Here is a 25,083-nt window from a genome sequence, read left to right as displayed (position 1 = left end):
TATAGGCCTAGTTGTAGATGAACTCCGAACATCACCCTCATAGCAGAATACGACAATCCAGTTTTCATTTTAATTAAAAATAATATAAGTAGATGATTTTCTTTACTAATCATATTATATGATTGTGTTTCAATTGGCAGAAATTTTAACAATAGATTGAAAACCACGAATGTCACTCCTGGTAAGTCTTGTAGTTCTGTCTCATCTCTCATTGAAGAATACTCTTGAAAACCTTGCATTTCATTAAACATATCATTTGTTCCTGAACTCTTGTCATAACATTTCTTATGTGACTTCAGTTCGGCATGTAATGGAATAGACGCTTGAATAGATAATTCGCACAATTCAATTGTGGAGGGAAAACCAAATTACTAAGAATGGTTTCATTTACTTCTGCCTGTATGGCTACTTCGTTTTTTGAAATAACACTTGTTGAACATTCACCTTCCATAATACTTACATTTTCACCCTTTCTTCTTCTTTTTGCGTCCCTTTCGCACCTTTCCGAAGCTACTTGAGATGAAATAGCCTTTTTCTTGCAATCTTGTGGAAAAATACTGGGAACGGTATGCTGGTTTTGAAAGTGTCCTGATCTCGTTCCCAATAAAATGAATTTTGCAAATTCTTGTTGCGGGTGTTGGTTCCCAAGATGAACCATCAGTATTTTAAATCAAGAATTAAAAAAAATATATTATTATTTATTGTTGCTAATATTATAGATAATATACAGTATATGTAAAGGACTCAGTAATTAAGTACTATATATATATAAATTATAGACATCAGCTCAAAGAATTTGAGTGGCCACAAAGGTCCTGAATACAATAAACATGTACAATATAATGTGATGTCATACATTAAAGAAAATGGAAAGTTAATTGTTGAAGGCAAATATAAGTGGATTAATTGAAATAGAGATGATGATGTAATATTTGAAGAGAATCCTTGATAATATTCATAAGAATAATAGCATATACAGCATTGAAATTTAAATTATAAATTCCCGTCGTTGTTCACTTAATGGTTATTTGTAAATGTAATGTAATATGCACATTATATTTTTTTGCATTGGTATATAATAATAGGCCTGCTATGATTACAAGCGGTATAGGCCTAATTAATTTCGTCTGCGTACAGTTAGCGTCGTTCCGCTTCAGTTTTCTGTTTTGGGAATGAATAAAAACAATATCGGTTTTTGTGTTTCTATAAGTATTACTGCACCCAAGAACACAATAATTTGCGTCATCTTTCCGCTTTTAGAGTCATCCATATTTCTAATCATTTAACCTGAGACGTTAAGTACTGTAGGCCTATATCCATACGCTTCAACACAACTCTCTCTCTCTCTGCTGTCCTGCAATTAATAACAACAGTCGCCACCAGAGGAGCTTGCACGGTGCCTATAACACTGGACAACAAATTTAAATTTTGTTTCTGTCCTTTAGATGAAACTATGTAATTTTAACTAAATGAGAGGTGCTGAGTTCATTTCTGAAGATCAAAATTTTCTAACGCATACCATTATTATGGTACACGCATTTCACTTATTTACACAATTAATTTGTTATACTAACACATAAAGCAATCTTTATTTGGCCAAAATTCACAAATTAAAATGTCTTTTTTGACCTTTTACATTTGTAGACAATTTCTGCAGTCTCTTTGATGAGTAACTTGTAATATTCAGCCAGCATACTTGCATTCCACCCTCCACTGAAGCGCTTTTCGAAAGTAGATATTTCTCTTCCCGTGTTCATCGTTTACAGCGCCAAGGCATTTTGGAAAGAAATTCAGGTGGCTGTCAAGAAAGTGTCATCCCATCCCATAAGATGAAAGAAGTGCAATATTTCACTAACATTAAATAGCTTTTTATTTTGGAGAAACAATACGTGCTGGACAAGAACTAACTATAGATTCCTTTTTACCATTACGAAATACATCGAATACACATATTTTTATAAAAAGGACAAATTACATGTACAGGTAATCAATGATAGGCCTCTTCCTGCATTCATCAGGTTCATATGTCGTATCCAATCTTCTCTATTCTCTATTACCCTCTTATTAATTTATTTTATATTAAGTTTTCCTGTATGTATTCTTTTCGTATGCTATCTCATCTCCTACGTCCTTTGACTTTTAACAGCTATCTCATCTCTGCTGCCTCTGTTTTACTTTTATCTTCTTGTTTTAAATCCAAGACTCGCTCTCATACATCAACGTCAGAACAACTAGCCACTATTTTGTGAAATTTTAGTGTTCTTTCTTTCCTTGCTTTGTTCTGTAATGTTCTTCTGATTGTCCCGCACACACTTGTTGGAATTTTTTTACTTTATTTTGAACATCATTGCCAAATCGAAACTTTTTATCGCATCCTAAATAATTAAAATGAGATACTTTCCCCAAACATGTTTCTTCAAAGCTGATTTTTTATGGAATAGGATAGTTACCGCTCTGTGCCATGATTTTTTTTTGTAATGAGATTTTTAATTATAATTTTTTAATAATTTGATGTCGGGTAAAGGTTGGTAATATTATGATAGTACAATTTGAGAATTTTTTTTACATTTTACTGAGCGAGAGAAGGGCCGGTTTTGTGCAGAAACTTGTCCACGAACATTCCCTTAATACGTTGTCGCAAACAATCCGATCTTCCTCCCGCTCAGTAAAATTGCAATAAATTTTCAAAAACAACTATCACAATATTACTCATTTCACAAAGTTTGCAACCTTTACCCTAATTCATGTATTGAACATCGCAGGTATTCTTCACTATCCTGGATTAGTGTTGTCTTATCAACTGTCCAGAAAGTCTTATCAATTTTCGCTATAATATTTCTTTCAATATTTGTGATTCCTAAACTTTACGTTCCATTGTCACTGCACCATGGTATGTACGTAATAATGTCATTCATCATGATCTTAACATTTCAACTGTAAAAGAAGGAATCTCTAAGTTCAGCAAAAAAAATACCTGCACCGATTAAATCAGCATCCGAATCATCATGCTTTAAATTTGCTGGATAATAGTCAAACAATAAGAAGACTTAAAAGGACCAATGCTCTTGACCTTCCATTCATTTTTACTACAGCTATTTAAAACATTGTTATTTTTCTTTTGGAGTGTTGTCATGGGATAACATCATATGTCATATTATTTTATAATATTTATTTATTGTCTATTGTAGACAGATTGTAAAAGTGGCATAAGTGTAAATAAATATTTGTGATATTGATTTCCGTCGCATTCCTATGTCAGTAATAATAATAATAATAATAATAATAATAATAATAATAATAATAATAATGAAAATATCTATCTGTCTGTCTGCCTGCCTGCCTGCCTGCCTGCCTGCCTGCCTGCCTGTCTGTGTGTCTGTCTGCCTGCCTATATATATATATATATTTATTTATTTATTTATTTATTTATTTATTTATTTATTTAATGTGCTGAACAACAGCCAGTGGCCAATAAAAGTCCAGCACAGTGATACAATTAATACATTAAAATGAACAACTATGGTACAAATTAAATACCAGAGTTAAGAACAAAATAAAGAACATATATTATAATAAATAATTTACAAGAATTATTACTATAAAATATTAGGGAAAGGAGTTGATTCTTGCTACCAATTTGTGTATAAGGATTATGCAAATAATATTAGCAAAGACATTGCCATATTCTAATACTTCTATACATTGAATGGATCGAAATCGCCTACATGTAAAGGCTGGTTCACAATAAACCGGGAACTGAAACGACAACAATAACGAGAACAGAAATAATGTTAAATTAAGTGTATTTAAATGTGAGTGTTCACAATAGTTAATTGTGAATGCTCACATTTAAATACATTTATTTTAACAATATTTCCGTTCTCGTTCTCGTTGTCGTTTCCGTTCCCGGTTTATTGTGAACCAGCCTTAAGTTAGCATGTTTAATACATCTGGAGACCGGCGAGGAAGATTTAGAATTTCTAATATAGAAGAGTTTGTGATGTCTCATGTCCTTCATAGGAATACGAAGGCTGACACTGTTTAAGAAAGATTGACAATTAATGTCACCTTTAAGGACCTTACATAAGAATAAGTAATCGAGATCATGACGTCTGGCATACAGGCTTCGACATTTAAAGTGCTCCCATTTTTTATCGTAGTTAGGCTGTACCCAGAGTTATTAGGCAGGAATCTGTACGAACATAATGAAATAAATTTCCTTTGAATATTTTCCAGTCTTGCCGAATCAGAACTAGTAATAGAGTTCCAAACTGTAGATGCATATTCGAGTTTCGATCTCACTAATAATAATAATAATAATAATAATAATAATAATAATAATAATAATAATAGTAATAATAATAATAATACTTACTTACAAATGGCTTTTAAGGAACATGGAGGTTCATTACCGCCCTCACGTAAGCCTACCATCGGTCCTTATCCTGAGGAAGATTAATCCAGTCCCTACCAACATATCCCACCTCACTCAAATACATTTTAATATTATCCTCTCATCTACGCCTTGCCTCCCCAAAGGTCTTCCAACTAACGCTCTATATGCACTTCTACATTTAGCCATACATGCTACATACCCTGCTTATCTCAAACGTCTGGATTTAATGATTCTAATTATGTAGGTGAAGACTACAATGACAGTTCTCCTCTGTGTAACTTTCTCCATGCTCCTGTAACTTCATCCCTCTTAGCACCAAATATTTTCCTAAGCATCTTATTCTCTCACACACTTAATCTCTCTTACTCTCTCAAAGTGAGAGATGTTGATGATGATGATGATGATGATGATGATTATGATAATAACAATAATAATAAATTACACCTATTGTATCAGTATTGTTAATGCTTATGCCGGAAAATTGAGAAAACTTACTAAATTGTTTCACGAGAATATGCTCAATTATTTTTTAGCCTACGTATAACTTACAAAGATATTGTCCACATCTGTGAAGAAACGGTTAGAGCATCTGACCGTAAAACCAGGTGACCCGGGTTCGATTCCGGGACGGGACAAGTTACCTGGTTGAGATTTTTCCGGGGTTTTCTCTCAACTCAATATGAGCAAATGCTGAGTAACTTTCGGTGCTGAACCCAGCACTCATTTCACCGGCAAAAAATCTATGAATGAATAAATGAATATGGTACATGAAAACAAAATGTCACTTTTACATTGACATGAACTTGAAGAGGAGGAAAACTAATTAAACGTAAAGGAGAAAGTGATGGCTGGTGTTGCGGCATTCTGTTTTATTCCCTGTTGTTTTACGAGATCAGTAGGTAGACAAGGTATCTTTGCATCATGTACCTTCGTTGAAACGTATGTAGTAATTAGGTTTTAGCAAATGCGGACGAAATTTCTCTAAAGGTCAGAAATGTTGCTATTGAAATGAACACAAGGATTTTCTTTTTTATTTAAGTTGATTATTTAACGGCTCCATATCAATTACTAGGTTATTTAGCGTTGATAGCGAGTTGTATTTGGCGGGATGATGTAGAGAATTCGTTATGTGTTTAGTTCGTATTCGCCTCACAGTTGGGAAAAGCTCCGAAACACCAAACCAGGTAATCAGCCCAAGCACCCATTGAACCCACGCCCAAGTACAGCTCCGGATCGGGAGGGAAACACGCCTACCGCCTGAGCTACGCGTATGGCTAAAGGGAACGTAAACTTGTAGGTGAAAGCTTTTTGGGTATTTGTATAAATTCTTAAGTACATTGTAATTAAGGAAAGGTAAAAAATAATTAAGGTACACTCCAATTTAGACATACTGTCGGTGAATCAGGAGAAGACGAGAGCTGACTGAGGAGGAAGGGATGTGAACAGATAACGTACGACAACATGTGCAATATTTGTACAGCAGTAAGCGCAAACAATAAGTCTCCTTCTGTTCAACTTAGCTTTAATTTTCATACGCATTGTTACTCATGTTTCCTGTACGAATAATAACCTGGCTACTGGGATGCTTATCTGAGCGATGTTTATAATAATCAGCAATGATAGTCAATAAGGTCACATTCTTTCCGCTCGTCTTCTCCTGAGTAACGGACAGTACTTTGCAATTGTCACAATACTAATATTCTTCAGCACATCGAGCACACTTACAGTAACACTAAATTTCACACAGAACATATTTTGCCCATATAATTGCTCTGATATCTTCCAAAAATCTTCCCTCACAGAAAAAAAGCACTCCGGTTGTTCCTTGTTTGGTGTTGGTTCTCCCTATCTTTAGGAAAAATTTGGCGCCAGTGCTGTCTGAAGCAATTGACAAGGGAACACTCAGAGCACCATATTCTCCTCTTGTTTACGAAAACTCTCTTTTCTCCCTTTTGCTTAGTCCCTCCCTCTCCTTATGCTTTCCCCAGCTCATGTGTTTGAGGAGGTGATGTTTGGGAAACTATTACTTTATATTTTTCAGGTTTCTTCCGCCTCTGTGCTAAATCATTTTTGTATGGTGGCCTGTAGTAGGGGCTCCTGGCAAGCTTTATGATCACGGTTTGAAGTCACCTTCTTCCGTTGGGAGACAGAACAGAATGTTGTGGAGAAATGTGGGAATGTACGGTTTCTTAAGGCAAAACCTGTGAATTTGCAATTTTTTGCGGCATGTCACGAGATGGCCACCGCTATACCAGAAGTGTGTGTGGAGTATCCAAATTGTCATAAAAATGGTGTGAATTTTCTCACTTACTGCCTCATCATCGTTAGCCTTCCATAGTTCGATGTCTGCTTTCGCGAGAATGTTTGTTTGGTGGATAGATACTTCTGACTCGAAACTAATTTACTATTTCTTGAACAACAGGACGTTTTAACAGCATTTCCAAGAGAGGTGGCATACATTAGCAAATCGTAGACAGCTAATGGTATTCACCGCTTTCCCATCGATGTCAATAAACCGTGGACAACCTGTAAGACTGCCTCGAAGTAAGTTAGCAGTTGAATGGATTATACTTGTTCTTCGTTATTCATGTTGAACGCTGTATACCATGAGACAATGATTATTACAAAATTCATGTTTTGTTTCTCCATTATCAGAGATTTCTGTACCATACTTCATTTTTCGGCGGTATCATTAAAAAGTAGATGTTACACACATATAAATGTACAGGGACATCATTTTATTTTTACTTCAATTTTTATTGTACCTGAGTATTTTAATGTACTTCACTCCCACCCCTTCTACTAATGAAGTTTAACCGTCCTCCACACGCATCCAAGACCGCATATATAGTCATAGTAGCCTTACGGTCATAGTAAACAGTAAGTTCCAAAAATATGTTCGCGTTTTCCAGTGACGAAAGAGCTTTCAATATTGAATCATTTTCGCACAGGTACTGTCGTCCATTTGCCTACGTCGTCGTACCCCGGTCCCCCCCCCCCACCAGATTTTATTTGCCAGCTAGTGGCTGGGCTGTCTTAGCTCTTTTCTGAGAACATTAATTTCTGTTAGGAATGGACATCTACGTAATATTATACAACTGTTTAAAGTAACTTAAATAAAAGGGCCTCGTTAAGTAATTAACTGTCACGTGATTTCCTCCCTTTCTACGACATAAGCACTTCGACGGATATTTGATAGCATGTCTGAGTAATTTTATCTTTCGCATCGGGCAGAAATGAAGACTGAATTTACAGTACGTAAAGTACTCTTTTATAAATTAGATACAGAATTATTTCAACATGAGTTACTAGTACGAAGGACGAAACTGGTAATTGGGATTAAGTACAATTAATCTATAGTGCGATAATATGCACATTAGAACTGAAGCCTGTATCGAAATGAACGGCCACCATTTAAAAAAATGTGTTTAAATATCCATATTGTGATTATTTTTCAATTTAACTTCATTCTCTATATTGTACGCTAATGTGCTGTAGACAGTATAATATACACTGTATAATGAATACGTCCACATGGACAGCTAAGTTCGTGAGTAAAAACACTCGTTGTTAATACTGTACTGTATTTTGATTAAACAAAAACCTAATGAAAATGATCAAACTCAAAAGCGCGATATTTCCTAGTTTACGTAAATGGATGAACTAATTTTCTTCTCTCCTATACCTAGTAAAGTGATTTGTTTGTATATTACGCCAGTATCATCGAACTCCAGTCGTGGAAGGGGGTAGCAAACGGCGTTGATCCAGAGGTATAGCCAAGTTAACATTAAAAATGTTAGTAAAAATAAAATGATGTCCCTGTATATGCAAGATATTTTGTATTGACGCACCATCAACAGAAAATAAATAGTTATTCCGACTAACCTCCGCAGCTTAAAATATAATGAGATAAATTACTATAACTGAGGTGAAACGAAAACCTTCAGTATGAAAGATAAAGTAAGAAAATGTAGAAGTGTACGGAAGTAACGCATATTGTCAATGCCTGAAACACAGAATTAAATATTGCTTCTTGAAGGAACCTAAGACTACGAGCCCTCTACAAAATTAGATCTTTACTATTTCTACTACTACTACTACTACTACTACTACTACTACTACTACTACTACTACTACTACTACTACTACAATTATTATTATTATTATTATTATTATTACAACTGTCATTATTGATGTAACTTTTATTATTATTATTATTATTATTATTATTATTATTATTATTATTTTTAATACTGCTATTATTATCATTATAATTCTGAGTTTGTTTGTCATTATTATTATCAATCTGATGGAGAATACTCTAACAGCAAAGACAATAATTGAAGCGTGTAGCCGAATAACGGTCTATGTTACAATCTGTTAATTGTGCAGGAGGAACAAAAATGTTACATCGTAATTCCGCTTATAAATTTACTATCGGACGGGCAACATAGACCGTTATTCCATCAATATGTTTTGTACATTCAGCGAAGTATACGATTGTATGTTATTGAAAGTCATATTGCACATCATAGAAGTTTGTAACATTTTAACTCCACAGAAATGCTACTGGGGAATACAGACAATAAACAGTTTTATACAGTCAGAATGTTATGATATATACAAAGTCAATAAAAAGGTTACATTATGAACAAAATGATTGTGACACTTATTTTTAAATGTTATATATTAATATGAATTGACACCGTGTAATTTATTAAAGTTACACTCATTTTCATATTATGAATAAACATACACTATTGACCAAATAATAACACTATTGTAGAAAATAACTTCAATATTGAGATGTAGGGACACCATTAAATCAATGAAAGTTGTAACAATAACAAATTAATAAAAAAATACTGCAAAAATAACAGACAGGAACTTACATTATTTTGGGAACCTTTCGCACTAACTAGCGACTTAGTCTTTCTTTGTTGTATACTTAAGTCCATTATCTCTCAGCGAATTTCATGACACATCTTTCCACATATTAATATATTAATAATCGTCTGGATCCTTTTTTGTTTTTAGATATATTTAGCCAGTCAATATTACTTTACAAATCGTCACTGTCTTGCAGTCGTCCATTTAACGTAATAGATCAACCGAAACCTGATACACAGAGTTCAAGTACCCAGTATTCGTAAAGAGAACAAACTCCCGTGCAAAAACTCCCGATACGATGTAAACAACTGGATTCGCTAGAAGTGACTAATGATATAGACCGTTGTTCCAAACCACGAAATTCATGGTTGTGACTCGTGTAGAAGCGCCTCTGATACAGATATTGAAAAACAATTTTTGTGGCAGCTGCGTAAGACTGTACAGAGCATTATTCCATTAAAAACTTGATTTTGAAAAATTGTAACTTAGACCGTTATTCGGTCCAACGCATCAATTATAGATTTAAATTATATCGGTAATCGTACTTTTACTACCTGTATTTTATAGCAATGCGAATTATCGAATTAATTGTTCTCAAAATGTACTGCATAAAAATATTACAAAACTCTTAGGGTGCTATACAAGACATTTCGCTAGCCCGCGCTACGAGCGTGCTAAACTAGCCCCGGCTATCGACTGATTACCTGTACAGGATTCATATCACATCATATCGCTAACACTGGTTTATGAATACAAAAAACGTTAGTTCGCTGATCATCCACCGGAATTCCGCTCTAAGAATGTCTATGAATATGGCCCTTACCTTCAATGTTCTCTGTTCGGACTAACTATAGAACCATATTAATCTACTCAACATCTACTAGACCATATATATGCTAGGTAGGGGTTCCAAAACATTTTATGACCGTGACACCCTTCACCTATGTCAGATTTTCTAGGCGTCGCCCCTGTATTTAATATTAAATTAGTTTTGATGAATTTGTTTAAAGTAATATACCCATATGAATTGCTTTAGCTTTAGGCCAGGGTTGTTCAATATGCATGGCACAGAGCACAGTGGAAACTTCCTTCGTAGGAAATGCATCCCGCCAGGCAGGATTGTAGATGTATTTTGCGTACAGCAATTTTTCAATATCAAAACTGTGCATGCTAGCACCTCTTCTTTTATTTCTTCGCGGCTTTGTAGTCTTGAAATAACGCCAGTAAATCAAGACATTTCTTCTTCTGAAGGAGAGCCTTAAATTTTATTTCAGGTGTGTGTCCGTTAGAACCGATCGAAGTCTTGCTTTTGTACTTTTAAACAAAGAGGTAAACCATTCATATACATAAGTGGACCCGAACATGAACAACACTTTGGGTCTTTCTCAATGGAGTCTAGTTTGAAGAAGGTGCAATAAAATGCAGGCAAGTTCCGCTCTGCGTAAAATATGTCCAGTTATTGAATATTGAACAGTAACTCCTGGAGTTCCAAGATATTGCAAATGTTCCAGAGCATCTTTCGCGTCTAGGGAAAATAGCGAAAATGAAGCCAGGGCGAAGTCCGGAGTTGTCCTAAAAGACAAGTTTTAGGATTAGAAAAATAGCCTTAAAGATTTACATTATGTTTTTTGTAGATAATAAAACTCTCGATAATAAGAGTTAACGTAATAATAATAATAATGATAATAATAATAATAATAATGATATAAATAATAATAATAATAATAATAATAATTATTATAATCATAATTATTATTATAATGATAATCATAATGAATCTGTAATTTTCATTTTCACAGATTCTAAAATAGAATCTCGCAGTTCAAACAACGCTTCAAAACAAGGCGACAAGTGTTCTGTCAAAATTATAACCTTGCCCCCACTCGTGCTTCGATAGAGATTCCGTGAGTGCACTGTGCACTGCATAGTGGCATAGCCAATGGCACACATGTATTGTGCACCGTATGAGTAGCCCTGCTTTAGGCTCTACTTTTAAACATAAAACTAAAAGTTAGAACAAAGTTATACTGGGTGTTCATTTCAAAGTGTATAATGACGTCACTGTTGTGAGTCAGCGATTTGAAGCGAGTTTCATCTTTTATGTCAGAGAAGTTGTCTATATGCAAGCCGTTCAATCTGAACTTGAGAACGTGTACGGTATAACTTGAACGTCATAGCAACAGATGACGGTCAGTACGGTCTGTGTGCTACCATAACCTCTTTCGAACTCTGTTTTGCGCGGGCAAGTCGTACGCAGGGTATTTGTTATCATCGGTTGTGTACGGCAACATTCCACAACACAAATCAAATGCTCCGTGTCCATGTTGACCATCGAAGTTAATGTCAATGAATACGTAAGTAATCGTCTTGACTCTCTCCCCATATCCCGACAGTAAGAAAAAAACTCACCTCAGTAGACTACGTGTTTCTAAACAGTTCACATTCCTGCCACTACCGGCGTTACCGTACGTATCGGTACGTACTCTTCAGAATAAACGCCGTACTTACTAGGCAACTTCTCTGCCATATAGGTAATTCGCCTTTGCGGAAGTGTAGGAAGATTTAATTCTCTAGGCTCATCGGCTAGCCACATGACGGCATGCAGCAAGCAATGACACACTTTGAACTGAACACCCAGTATAACTCTACGAATAAATAAGAATTGACGAGATTGGGATATTTTTCTTCCTAATGATCTTTCTATATAGTTTATTCACATAAACATAACATTCCTTCTTTTACGATTTCAATTTCATTTTGTCACTCACTTATGGCTTTTAAGCAACTCGGAGATTCATTGCCGTCCTCACATAAGCCCGCCATCGGTCCCTATTATGACAAAGATTAATCCAGTCTCTATCATCATATCCCACCTCCCTCAAATCTATTTTATTTTTATCCTCTCTTCTACGTCTTGGCCTACCCTAAGGTCTTTTCCTCTCCGGCTTCCCAACTAACACTCTATGTGAATTTCTGCATTCTCCCATACGTGCTACATGGCCTGTCCATCTCAAACGTCTGGATTTAATGTTCCTAATTATGTCAGGTGAAGAAAATAATGCGTGCAGTTCTGCGTTACGTTATTTTCTCCATTCTCCTGTAACTTCATCCCTCTTAGCCCCAAATATTTTCGTAAGTACCTTAACCCCAAACACACTTAATCTCTGTTACTCTCTCAAAATGAGAGTCCAAATTTCACAACCATACAGAATAACCGGTAATATAACTGTTTTATAAATTCTAACTTCCAGCTCTTCTGAAAGCAGTGTGGATGATAAAAGCTTCTCAGCCGAATAATAACAGACATTTCCCATATTTATTCTGCGTTTATTTTCCTTCAGAGCTTGATTTACATTTGTTTCTGTTACTCGAAGATATCTGAATTTTTCCACCTCTTCAAACGATAAATTTTTAATTTTTATATTTCCATTTCGTACTATGTTCCGGTCACGAGACATAATCATATACTTCATCTTTTCGTGATTTACTTCCGAACCTGTCTCTATACTTGCTTTAAGTATAATTCTCGTGTTTTCTCTAATAGTTTGTGGATTTTCTCCTAACATATTCACATCATCCGTATAGACAACCAGGTCCACACCTGTGGAGTAACGGTCAACGCGTCTGGCCGTGAAACCAGGTGGCCCGGGTTCGAATCCCGGTCGGGGAAATTTACCTGGTTGAGGTTTTTTTCCGGGGGTTTTCCCTCAACCCAATACGATTAAATGCTGGGCAACTTTAGGTGCTGGACTCCGGACTCATTTCACCGGCATTTCATTCAGACGCTAAATAACCTAGATGTTGATATAGCGTCGTAAAATAACCCAATAAAATAAAAAATAGACAACTAGCTGATGAGAAATAAACCACTAGTGAGAACCCTTGGTACCTCAGTTGGCAGATCGTTGTCTTACGTCAGTCGCCGACCCTATTTTAAATCTTGGCGAAGGCGAAGTGGTATTTAATGATGAACAAAGCTCAGGTTCTTCTCGGGCTTATCCCACATTTTTCCCTCGGCATTCGACTAATACTCCCCACTATTTCCCTGTCACTATTATCTCCGTCTCCGAAAATAGAACATCACTTGTGTTTGCGTGAATCCGAATCGATTGGCTGCCATGGTGGGTATTCCTCATGAATTCTCCAAAGACTAGGAGATAGCAGTAGTGGTGGATTCTGGACGACTCATATACCTTCGTGAAGGCACTGAAGTTACTCAACTTCCGACATGCCTGAGAGTTACATTAAAGCCTTGGTTTTTCTGAACCGACGCATACGAAGTACGAGGTGTGAGGCTCGCCTCGCACAAACCCGGACTACACGAGAGATGGTTTCTATAGTTGCGAAGTGCGCAGACCTCGCATCTCGCAGTTATAGAAATCACTCACTATCTTTCGTGTATAGTCAGGATCAGATTACTTAATACCCAAAGGGTGAAACCTAACCATTTTTCCCCTGTAACTACATATGCTAGTGGATTATAGTGATTTTCTAGCTCTCAGGCTGAATTTTCTTTTACAAACTTCGTTTCGAATTTCGGGTACTGACAAATACTGCAACTGGTAGTTATTTCCTAACTGTTATGTTGGCAGCAATAATTTCGGTTTGCAATATAGGAAACTGATGAAAATGCAAGTAAGAAAGTACATTTTTAGGTTAGTCCTATGAATCGTAAACTCTTTAGTCAAAGCAATAAATTTCATGTCAGACAAAATATATTTTAATATTAGATCATACTAGTCCTAATGACTAACATAATACGCAGTAAGTGCAGGAAGAAAACGTATTATTTCATAAATTATTGAACCATTTAGGAAATACCTCGCAACATAAAGATTAGATGTGGTATATATATATGCAAGACATTGTTACTGTTAATAATAATAATAATAATAATAATAGTAGTAATAATAATAATAATAATAATGATATTATTATTATTATTATTATTATTATTATTATTATTATTATTATTATTATTATTATCTCAGTACGTAGCATTGTGATTTTACCCTCTTTGGTGATATCTAGTAATAGTTGGCAACACTGAAGAGACGGTCAAATTAGACTTTTAGGAACTACACTGATGTGATCCTCACTATAGTCCGGATTTGTGCGAGGCGGGCCTCGCACCTCGCACTTCACATGCGTCGGGTCTGAAAACCAAGGCTTTAGGCTCGCATAGATATGTTAGGTACGATAGAATACAACGATAGGTATGATATACGGATTAAATGGCTGAAACGTTATGCATGGCGTGGCTTATAGTGGAGCTGGCTTACCACAGCAGCGTAATCGATACGCAACTCATTCTATAACGGGTGCACAAAAAGACTACCTGCACAGAAGTGCTTAGGACTGCTTCATGTGCCACCCGACAAACCTATCTAAGTCTACGCCATCTGTTTGGCATTCTAATTACATTACGCGTGTTAGTGATGGTACAAATCCACGTACAGAGCGAGAGGTGAAATGCCGTCATCAATTTACGAGGAAGTAAACATGGAACAGTCGACCACACAGTATGACATGACCAACAGCACTGACTTGCTTGGGTGTACGAAGTTACGCAATAAACCATCTCCAACCCCGGTCTGCCCAATAGTAATAACTCAGGGACAGCAACTATTGACCCAAACGACAGAGATCTCCTCGCCTGCAGATGTCGTTAATTGCTCCGTTACTCATTCTGGTTCATCCTTCTTGTGCTCCGCAACATCACAGAGTGCAATGGCCTTTGTTTTTTTGTACTGTTCTGCAATCACTTTCTCCAAGCAATATTTCGAGCATCACTTGCGATTCTGAAGTACTGAGTACAGAGTTAATTGCATTGCATGAAACTGCATCCGTGGTCTGTTGGTCAGCATGCTGGCTTGCAGATCCGGAGGTCCCGGGTTCGACTCCCGGTGAATTTTTATTGAAGAAGAAAAATTACCTGGGTGTTCAGAGTCTGGAAATTTGTATGAATGTGAGTGTGATTGTGAGTGTGCCGGATTAATATTAATTAACCAATCATCAAAATATAAAATACATCAGGACTGCTGCTGGGCAGTGTCCTGAACACACGTTTCAGCGTCACATTCTTGACAAGTAACTCAATCTGTTTGCACAACCATAAAGCATTTAATAGATGTTATAGAGCAGCCGTGGCGAAAATGTAATCGTGTGCCGAGCCACTGGGTAACCTTCAACGTGCATAGCACCTATGGAGGGAGGCGGACACCCGAAGGGGAAGTGAAGCAACTGTCTGACTTATTAACAGATTTTCATTTTCCTTATGTCAAGCATTTAAATATAATTTTATACTGTATACGGTAACAAACTGATGTTTAGTACGTGTAACGAAGAAAGAAATGAACAAGAAAACATAGGACACATTATCATAACCTAAAACTAACTGTCTTCAGAATGTCTCTGCGACAAAGTTTCAAAATCAGGAACTATGTCACTTACTGCCATTCGTAGTTAATCACGAAGGTATTTGTCTGTCAGTCGTGATTTAAATTTGGCTTTTACTATTTTTTTCACAAACGTAAGTTGTAGCGAACATGGCTTCAACAGAGCAAGCGAAAAAACGAAGCATCGGATACTTATTTTTTGGCAAATATTTGAAAAGTTCAACATTTTTCAAGTCCTTACATCTAGCTTTCATTTAACATCACATTGTAAATCTGTGAGTTTAAATTGAAGATCTAACCGCATTATTCGTATATCTGCTGAAAAAGGATCGACGTACAGAGATAATAATAATAATAATAATAATAATAATAATAATAATAATAATAACAATAATAATAATAATAATAATAATAATACTTAACCTTTTAATGTTTCATGAGTGACATGTAGTATCAGGCCGTTTTATGTTATACAACCGTTTTCCTCGTAATACTTGTGAACAAATCATACATTTAATATTCTCATCATATTAGCAGCAAAAAATGCGTCCTCCCACCCTACTTGAAACTTTCGTTTTTGTAGAGGTACATGGTTTCAACAGAGACATTGGACGATACGTGAGTCACATTTTCGCCACGGCTGCTATCGAGTTACCAACAACGAAAAAAAAATAATCCAGTTGAATGAATGAACATTCCTGGTGTAAACATTTCCCATTACTCTTACGAAGATACAAACATTTCAAAACATATGAAGAGTACAGAAGAAAAACAAAGCCACAGTTTTCGTAAGGGTGATTTCATCATCTAATTGAGTATATTACTGGAAACTTTAATGTTTTTCTGATCAAATCTGGTAAAGGAGAATTATCACCATATATACACGCATTCTTTCTACTTTTTCATTAGGAAAAGCAATACATTTTGTAGTAATATACTTAATAAGATGATATCACTTTTAACAGAATTGTGGATTTGTTGTTTTTCCCCTGCACTCTTCATATATAGGAGACCTTAATAATTATTTTCCTTCTTCTCCTTATTCTTGTTCTCCTGGCTCCAAATATAGGCCTTTGCTTCTTCCTCTACAATATCTGCCTGTATAGAGTCTGTATCAAGTTTCCATCTTTCTTTTGGCCAACCTATGCTTATTTTTCAAACTGAAAATTTATCTCTGGCTGTCTTAATGAATTTTCCACTTTCCATACATCTTGCAAGGCCGTCCTTTCTTTTTAAACCATTACGACATTTCGCATATTTACAATCACCTTTTATTTTAACATTTATCACATGTAGCTTGATCTTTTTGTTTCACTTTCATCTCGTATGTGGTTTCCGCAGTGTATGAAATAAAAAGATGTAGTAATTGATTTATAAATTCTTACTTTATGATCAACCATATATATATATATATATATATATATATATATAATTTATTTCTATTTTACTAGCTACAATTCAAATGATTTCACTTGTCTGGTCACATAGCTTCTCTTTTAAAATAAGCAGTAATATTGACTCCGAAATATTTCAGTGTTAACATCGTCTCCACCTCACTTGCTTCTTATGAGAAATCGAGAGGTTGTCGTAGACTTACTCGTAGTGTTACTGACATCCATAGAAGAAAAAATTCTTTCTTATTTGTAACAAACTGATACGCTGATAATTGAGCCGTTCAGAGCAGAAGTGGTTTAAGTCAAAAATGGGTAATGAGGGTTAAAGTAAACATTATGTAAAATACAGCGCAAAGTAGCAATTAATATTCAATTTATTTAAACTATTAGTAGTCAGTGGATAGCAAGAAGTACATATTAATTGCTACTTTGCGCTGTATTTTACAGAATTTTTACTTTAAACCTCATTACCCAATTTTAACTTATACCACTTTTGCTCTGAACGGCTCAATTGATGTTGATTACCATTGTCAAATCATACAGCATAATCTCCATAATTAAACGAGTTATTTATTTCTTTCTTTCCCATTAAATAGTAATTTTTGGTCATAATTTTCTCAATTATTTCATCCATTAGGCCTATAATCAATAACGAATTCAAAGTGTCATCTTGATTAATTGCTTTCTCTATTAGGTATTTCATTACCTAATTTATATTTTTATTAATTTTTGCTACATTACACAAGTAAATGTTTTCAATTAATTTTGTTATATCAATAGAAACTGGCTTGTTTCCAATTAATATATCCAATTAATCTTGTTATATCCATAGAAACTTGCTTCGTTTATGAAATATGATTATGAAACTGTTTTAAATGTAATAAAAATTATACAATTTTCTTTTAACTGAACTTTACAGTCGTATTTCACTGTATGATTTTTTTTTTTTTTTTACAAATTAAATTTGTAGACAAATATTAAATAAAAGAAAAAGTTAATAATCATTTAAGTCACCAAGTTCGTTGTTAGTCATCATCATCATCAGATATTCAAGATCTAGATTTTATAATTAAGTAAAATTCATTTATAACTAAAGAAGCATTATATTAATCACAATTCTAATCGTCATCTACATCAGACATGGCGCTCAGAGCCCATTTCGTACTTAGCAATCACTGGTTGTCCATGGGGCAGCCTTCGTAGTATGAAACTTTAGATTTAAGTTTAAGTTTCCCTTAAGATAAGTACATTTTCGAAATTAAAAGTCTCGCGAACCTCCATTATTAAACTTTAGGACTCGATCCTACTTGGAAGTTGAGTGGAGACTTGACAGAATTACGACTATCGTGACAATACACGAGAGAGTAAAGAAGGGCTACAATTTTCGTTACTGAGACCCAGTTGAAAATGACAGAGTTTAATAGAGTGTTACAGTCTGATGTGCTGAATTTTGTATTAGTTTTCTTACATTAGAATTTCAAAAAGCAGTTTTTAATCTGTTAACTCTGAGGAAGGGAATAGGGATATAAATAAAACTGAAAATTCAGAAATAAAAGTATTTAATTTTATAAAACCTTGTTAATGCAAATACGTTAGTATGTTTTATGAATATCTTCATCGATATTTCAGCGTATGAATTATTTAAATATGTATAAGCAAATGAATAGAGTAGAGAACCACATAAATATTCTAGAATTAAATTTTATTTGAGATATTTTATGTGTTTTTTTCAGTGGCTGTCGTGGTGGCGTTTTTCATTTGCTGGGCCCCGTTTCACGCCCAACGCCTCCTGGCAATGTATGGCGGCGGCAGCCATGATGAACGTCCGAGCGCCTCCATGATCATCTTGTACCACACGCTCACCTATACGTCAGGCGTCCTGTACTACCTATCCACCACCGTTAACCCCGTGCTCTACCACATTATGTCTCATAAATTTCGAGAAGCCTTCAAGGTAAGACAATAATAATGTTCAAATTGAAAATAATAACCGCCAGTTGCCGAATGTTGAGTGCACAATGGATATTTGTTGTTAGGGGTAATTCTAATAATCGTGTTTCAAGTTATTTTAGTATAAATTATTTTTGCTTCCAAATCTTTCGAATTTTATTTATCACTTAAAGCCTGTTTTGATTTTTGTATCGTATTAAGAATGTTGAAACGAAAAATCATATTAGTCTCGTAATAACTTAAAGACTGTGGAAAATCTTATTTATTACGTTTTCCTTGTGTATTAATGAAAGGTAAAGCAATAATTTCAAAGTACTCTTCTTTCTTACTTGTTTATAAAGACAACGTCTGATTTTGTAATCTATTGTCCTCTCTAGCATTACTTATTTATCCATATGGAATGTGAATCGGATACTTTATTAAATCGTACAATTGTCTTATTAGTATTTTCACAATACTAAGAATGAAATGATTAGGTAGTCGAAAGGTTTATGTAAATGCTTTGGTATTATTTTCTCTACAAATTAGGGTAATGTAAACACTGCGAATCTTATAATAAAGTCAGTGTTAATTAACAAAAATGTAGAATTATTATAAAATAACTAACAGAGTTGAAATAAGTAATTTTCAAACAAATTTAGAAATTAAGATGAACAAAATTACGATATAATGTATGTGTGTCGGCCTGGGTGGCACAGTCGGTAGAGTGCTGGTCTTCTGTGCTCGAGATTGCGGGTTCGAACCCTACCTAGGTCGATGGCATTTATATGTGCTTAAATGCGACAGGCTCATGTCAGTAGATTTACTGAAATGTAAAAGAACTCCTGCGGGACAAAATTCCAGGAACCGGCGACGCTGCTATAATCTCGGCAATGCGAGCGTCGGTAAATTAAACATGATTTGAATTAAATTTTAAATGTAAATGTTAACTAGAAAATAAACTAAGAATGGAATTTAATTTATGCACCTGGATTATTTGTTGTCCATATTTGACAATATGCCACGATTGCCCACAGTATTTAAGAAAACCATTCCGATTCAATTTCCATCTAAGCTAATACAATATTGTACCGTCTCTTTTGATGATCATCACCCTTCAATTCGAACATCATTTGCAGCGTGGGACGATTCATATTCAGAAGTCTAAGTAAAACTTTCCAAATGGTGCTGTATAGCATTTACAAACGTTTGGTTAACACATTAGCACTATTGCCTAATAAGAGCGATTTTGAGTTTCGTAAAAAATTATCTGCAACTTGAATATCACTAATTCTTAGTCTTCCCGATTTTATTTCGTTATGAATCGAATTAATTTTTTCATCCTTCTTATTACTGCACGATAAGAAAGCAATCTGCATTTTGTCTGAAATCTTAATCTGGCAGTGAAGTTTCTACCTTATTCATAATAATATAGCATAAAGCAAATTCGTGTTTGAAGAATTACGAGTAAATTTACTTGCTCGAACTTGAAAGGTGTTAGTAATACATAGGGATCGGAAGTTAAGGCAATAAAAGTGGAGTTTAGGCTCCTAAAACGACATTAAAAATGGTATTTTGGGTCCTAAAAAGGCACTAAAAATTGTATTCCAGGCACCTAAAAGACACTAAAAATACAAATTTGGGGAAAATTAACCACTGAAAATTTATTCCACACACAATAATGAATTTGGGTTATTTCCTTAAACGATGTTTTAATTAAGTACCAGTATTTGCTTTTTTGTTCATTATGTATACACAGCAAATTAAGATAACACTGCACGACCACTTAAAAAATTAGGTAAGTGGTATTTTTCCTACAGAATGTTTATTTTAGTGTACACTATCTTATTCTTCTCCATGTTCATAATTTGAATGATAGTACACAACAAGTAACTTTTCAAAATTAAAACACTCGCTCCTGTGTGTCTATTGGACAAAATCTGTTTATAGGTCGAAAAGGATCTCTCAACATACACTTAAATGACTGGAACGTGCTTATACAAACCATCCTGCTACATTAAACCCCTCCGGAAGCTCACCACCTGTTCCACTTAGAACTTTATACACAGAATTAATGATTTCATATCCAGGATTTCTTGAAATAACACTTTTTAGCTTCTCATATATTTTGAGTAGCATACTTTCCAGGAGCTACACGTAATCTGTTCTTTGCATTCCAAAACAGGGACATGGATTCACAAAATGACAAACTGCTGGATTCCAGTTGTTTAATGGTATCTGCTACAAAAGTGAAATGCGCATCGATATATGCTAAGTCTTCTTTAAGTCCTTTTTCTTGAAACTCACACCGAGCTTCTTCGATTGACAGAGAATCATTCTCTGAAAATTCCTTAACAATTAGTGCTATTTGTTCAAAGTTATCCGCAATAGTATTTTATGGCTCTCAACCATGTCCCCCACCTCGTAACAATAGGCTCAGGGGGTAGGTGAGTGTCGCCACAACAATAATTCCTTTCTACAATTCGCCTTAAACGCTCTCGTCAACAATTGGATTTTCACTCAACACAGTATTCGTTATAGCACTCCACCGACGACAATGACAATTTACTTGGACTATTACGCACAACAATGAACTGTTAATCTTAACTAATATTTACAAAGCACTATTTACAAATCAGAACTATCAGTTCTCAGTTCACAGTTCTTCTATCTCAGTCACTCGAGTTCACAGTATCTCGAACCACAGACCTTCAGAGACAGTTCACTGTATTCGAACTCGGGTCCCTCCAACTGCGGTCCACTGCACTCGAACTCGGGTCCCTCCAACTGCGATCCACTGCACTCGAACTCAGGCCTTCGGATGCTGACGCAGATGCGGACGCACACTCGAGTCGAACTCCGGCACACAAGTCTGGCTTGCTTGCTCTGACTTACTCACTGACTGAATAACTGAAAACTGCTGTCGTTCCTTCGCGACCGTAATTTATAACCACAGCGACGTAGCCTCGAAAATTCGCGAGTCTTCCACTTCGACGGATTTCTGGAATAGTCGGGAAGGTCGTTCCACATTCACTGCGTTAAGCAGCAGCTGCGCGCGCAGCCTCCCCTCGCGTGTAGGCCCCTTTCCCCTTTCCCCGTGAAGCCCGCGCGATATGCTCTCTCGCGGGACGCTGGTCGTGAGTTCGAATCTCACGTCGCTGTCACAATAATAAAGTAAACCGTTATCTGAACTCAAGACGGTGACTGGTCGGTATGAACTGTGGGAATAGTTAGGTAGAGGGTCTTAAGAATTCCATCACAATAGGGCGTCCGAAATCTTTGTATACTATAAAAACTATCAGTTTTCTTCAGTTTCAAGCAAAAAATAATAATAATGAGTGCTGTTAACTATATATGTCTATACAGAAAAGGAAAAAAAGAACAAATAAAAACAAAAAAGGCACACACTGTAAAAAAGGCAAATATAGGCAATATAAAACTTCACCACAACATTTGATTTTTCGTGATTCGTATACATAAATTAACAGCCTTTTAATACGTACATTCAAACAAAATAGGCATTTTCCTAATCTTCCGATCCCTAGTAATAAACATGCCAAATGGCTGACAAATTTCTATATCTTTTTTAAATGAATTGTAGCATTATAACAATGGAAGCAAAGTTAGTCATTAGGGGCCGTATTCATAGACATTTTTAGCGTTGGCTTCCGGTGGATGATCAGGGTTTTTCGTATTCATAAACCAGTATTAGCGATAGGATATGATTTGAATTCTGTATTAGTAACCAGCGGATAGCCGGGGCTGGCTTAGTACGCTCGTAGCTCGTGCTGCGAAATGTCTATGAATAGCACCTAAAATAACTAATCCTGTTCTTCATTAATTCCGTGACCGTTTAGTTCATTTTCATTTCTCAATTTTTTTAAAGTTACCGTACGCTAATTTTAATTATATTAGTTTATTTATAATAGCCATTTATTACAAATATTGAAGATGTAAGTTCACAATATGTTATTGCTGTTTAATTGTGATATATTACAGGTAGGGTCGTTTAGGGATACCTCGAAACACAAAGGAAAAATGTTAATTTTGGGACCAATTTATACAATTTTTATCCTAATTTTTCCACCAATATCTATGGATATGTTTTCCGTACAGTTCACATACATGGTGCCAATGTGATTATTTTATATCTCTGTATTAAAAAAAAATATATATCGAAGTATCGACTTCTTCCATAATGGGGGAGATTTCGAAATAATATTAGAAATGTAGGAAACACTTTAAAACCCAACATTTACAACATATATGAAATGTGCCTAAATATTTTATAATACTCCTACTCACGTTAGTCACATGTGCGTTTTTCATCGTTGTGTCACTTTTCACTCGTCTCGTGAAACAACACAATGAAACCAAAATTCTGTACTATTGTCATTGTAGTAAAATCCACTATACGCGGCACAACAGTTTTTTTTTTTTTTTTTTTTTGGATATTCCATATTGTTTTACGAACTAGATTCTTCCCCATATACGCCAAACATTAGATGGCTTCTATCTACGGGAAAGCCTAACTTCTTTTTGCTGTTTAATCTCCTTCAGCTGTTTCCTATTTTTTCTCAGACGTTATTACTTCTGAGTCTTACAGTTTCTCTTTTGCCACTACATGAAGTGTTGGCAGCGGAACTGGCAACAGTTCCTCAAAGAAAGTATCAGTAGGTGATGAATTAGGCAAGCCTAAACGTCCTTGTGCAGATGGTGTCTGTGATGTTTTCGGTGGAGTAGTAATGTCTTTTTCAACGCGAATTGTCAATCAATTTTCTGCTAGAACCAGAACGTACTCAAACATGTTATCCTGCAGTACGTGAGGATGTCAATTCTCTTGTATCATTTAATTGTTAATCCATATTTATGTATACTCTACTGGAGTGTACCCGAGCATGAGCACATGCTCATTTCGGATATCTATTCAAATGTACCATTTCAAATGTAAATTATGAATAAATTTTAATTTGAATCTTCACATAGCCTTCAGAAAAAAAAAGACGAAGGATATATCGAACTTCCATGTTGTGGCGAGAGTTGTGATTTTTCCTGTTTGTCCGATATCAATGAAAATTAAAATATAAAGTTTAATAATTATGTTTGGTTCAGTGGAAGATGAATACTTTTATAATGCTGGCGGAAATAGAGAGAAATACAGATAGACGGACAAAGTGGTACTAAAAATGTCTATGAAGGTTTACAGACTCTCCTAATATCAAATACACAACAATTTTGATAGAGACACCTTCCAGATCACCTAAAAATGACCACAAGCGAAGTCGATACATATCGAGATCTTCCCAAAACACAGTGTCGAAATCTCTTCGATTTACACTTTCATTCAAAAGGCGATAGCAAACCCGAAACAATCAGTATGGTGCCTTTACTAATCTGTAAAATGTTTGTGCATCTACTAATATCACGTATATGCAGTCAAAGTACAATAAACTAAAGATGGTACCTTATATTTCATGGCTGTAAAGAAAAGTGTAACTCACATGTATTGTGTTTATTGCCTTTTGTGAACGTAAAACTTAAGTTCGAACCACGAGATTCACTTATACATACAAATATATTCAACATTGGTCTCATATAGTTCTGAACTTTCTTCCCTGGAACAATGCTCGCAATGGTTTCTTTTCTTAGAAGTGTCGAGATCTCCCAAATGCCGAGTCTCCCAGAATGACCCTACTTTTTTCTGTATTACAGTATTATAATGTATTATTATTCACGAGTTTCTTCATTAGTTTTAAGCAATTGGTATTAAACAAATTACATTTATCTTCAGTAATATTAATGTGTGATATTTTCATTATTTTCATGAGAATTTGTGGAATTTCTGAATAGGGAGAATATATTAAGAAACTTTATCATGTATACATCGTAAATATAATAGATTTGTGATGTGTCGCATAAATATATTATTATTTGAATATAAATTGTGTCTACAGTGTTCATTGTAATGGACAGCACCTCAATGCTTTTGAGATTGAACATATTTCCTTAATATTGTTCGAGTTACGTTCTTCTTTTCAAATTGTAGCATATACTCGTAGTTATCGAATTTTTTTAT

The 25,083-nt window shown here is 35.1% G+C and overlaps 1 protein-coding gene across 3 annotated transcripts in view; it reads left to right on the top strand.

Annotated features, from left to right (window-relative positions):
- LOC138690943 (pyrokinin-1 receptor-like) overlaps nucleotides 1-25,083 on the top strand; it is a 310,043-nt gene that overhangs the window by 219,892 nt on the left and 65,068 nt on the right. For all 3 annotated transcript variants that reach the window (XM_069812527.1, XM_069812525.1, XM_069812526.1), the window contains exon 4: nucleotides 18,812-19,032. In XM_069812527.1, coding sequence (XP_069668628.1) covers nucleotides 18,812-19,032 — 221 coding nt within the window. The remainder of the gene's footprint in view (nucleotides 1-18,811; nucleotides 19,033-25,083) is intronic.

This window comes from Periplaneta americana, chromosome 16, assembly GCF_040183065.1.
Source record: "Periplaneta americana isolate PAMFEO1 chromosome 16, P.americana_PAMFEO1_priV1, whole genome shotgun sequence".
Taxonomy (NCBI): domain Eukaryota; kingdom Metazoa; phylum Arthropoda; class Insecta; order Blattodea; family Blattidae; genus Periplaneta; species Periplaneta americana.
The sequence above is the reverse complement of the archived record's forward strand: the minus strand, read 5'-3'. Positions and strand labels throughout refer to the sequence as shown.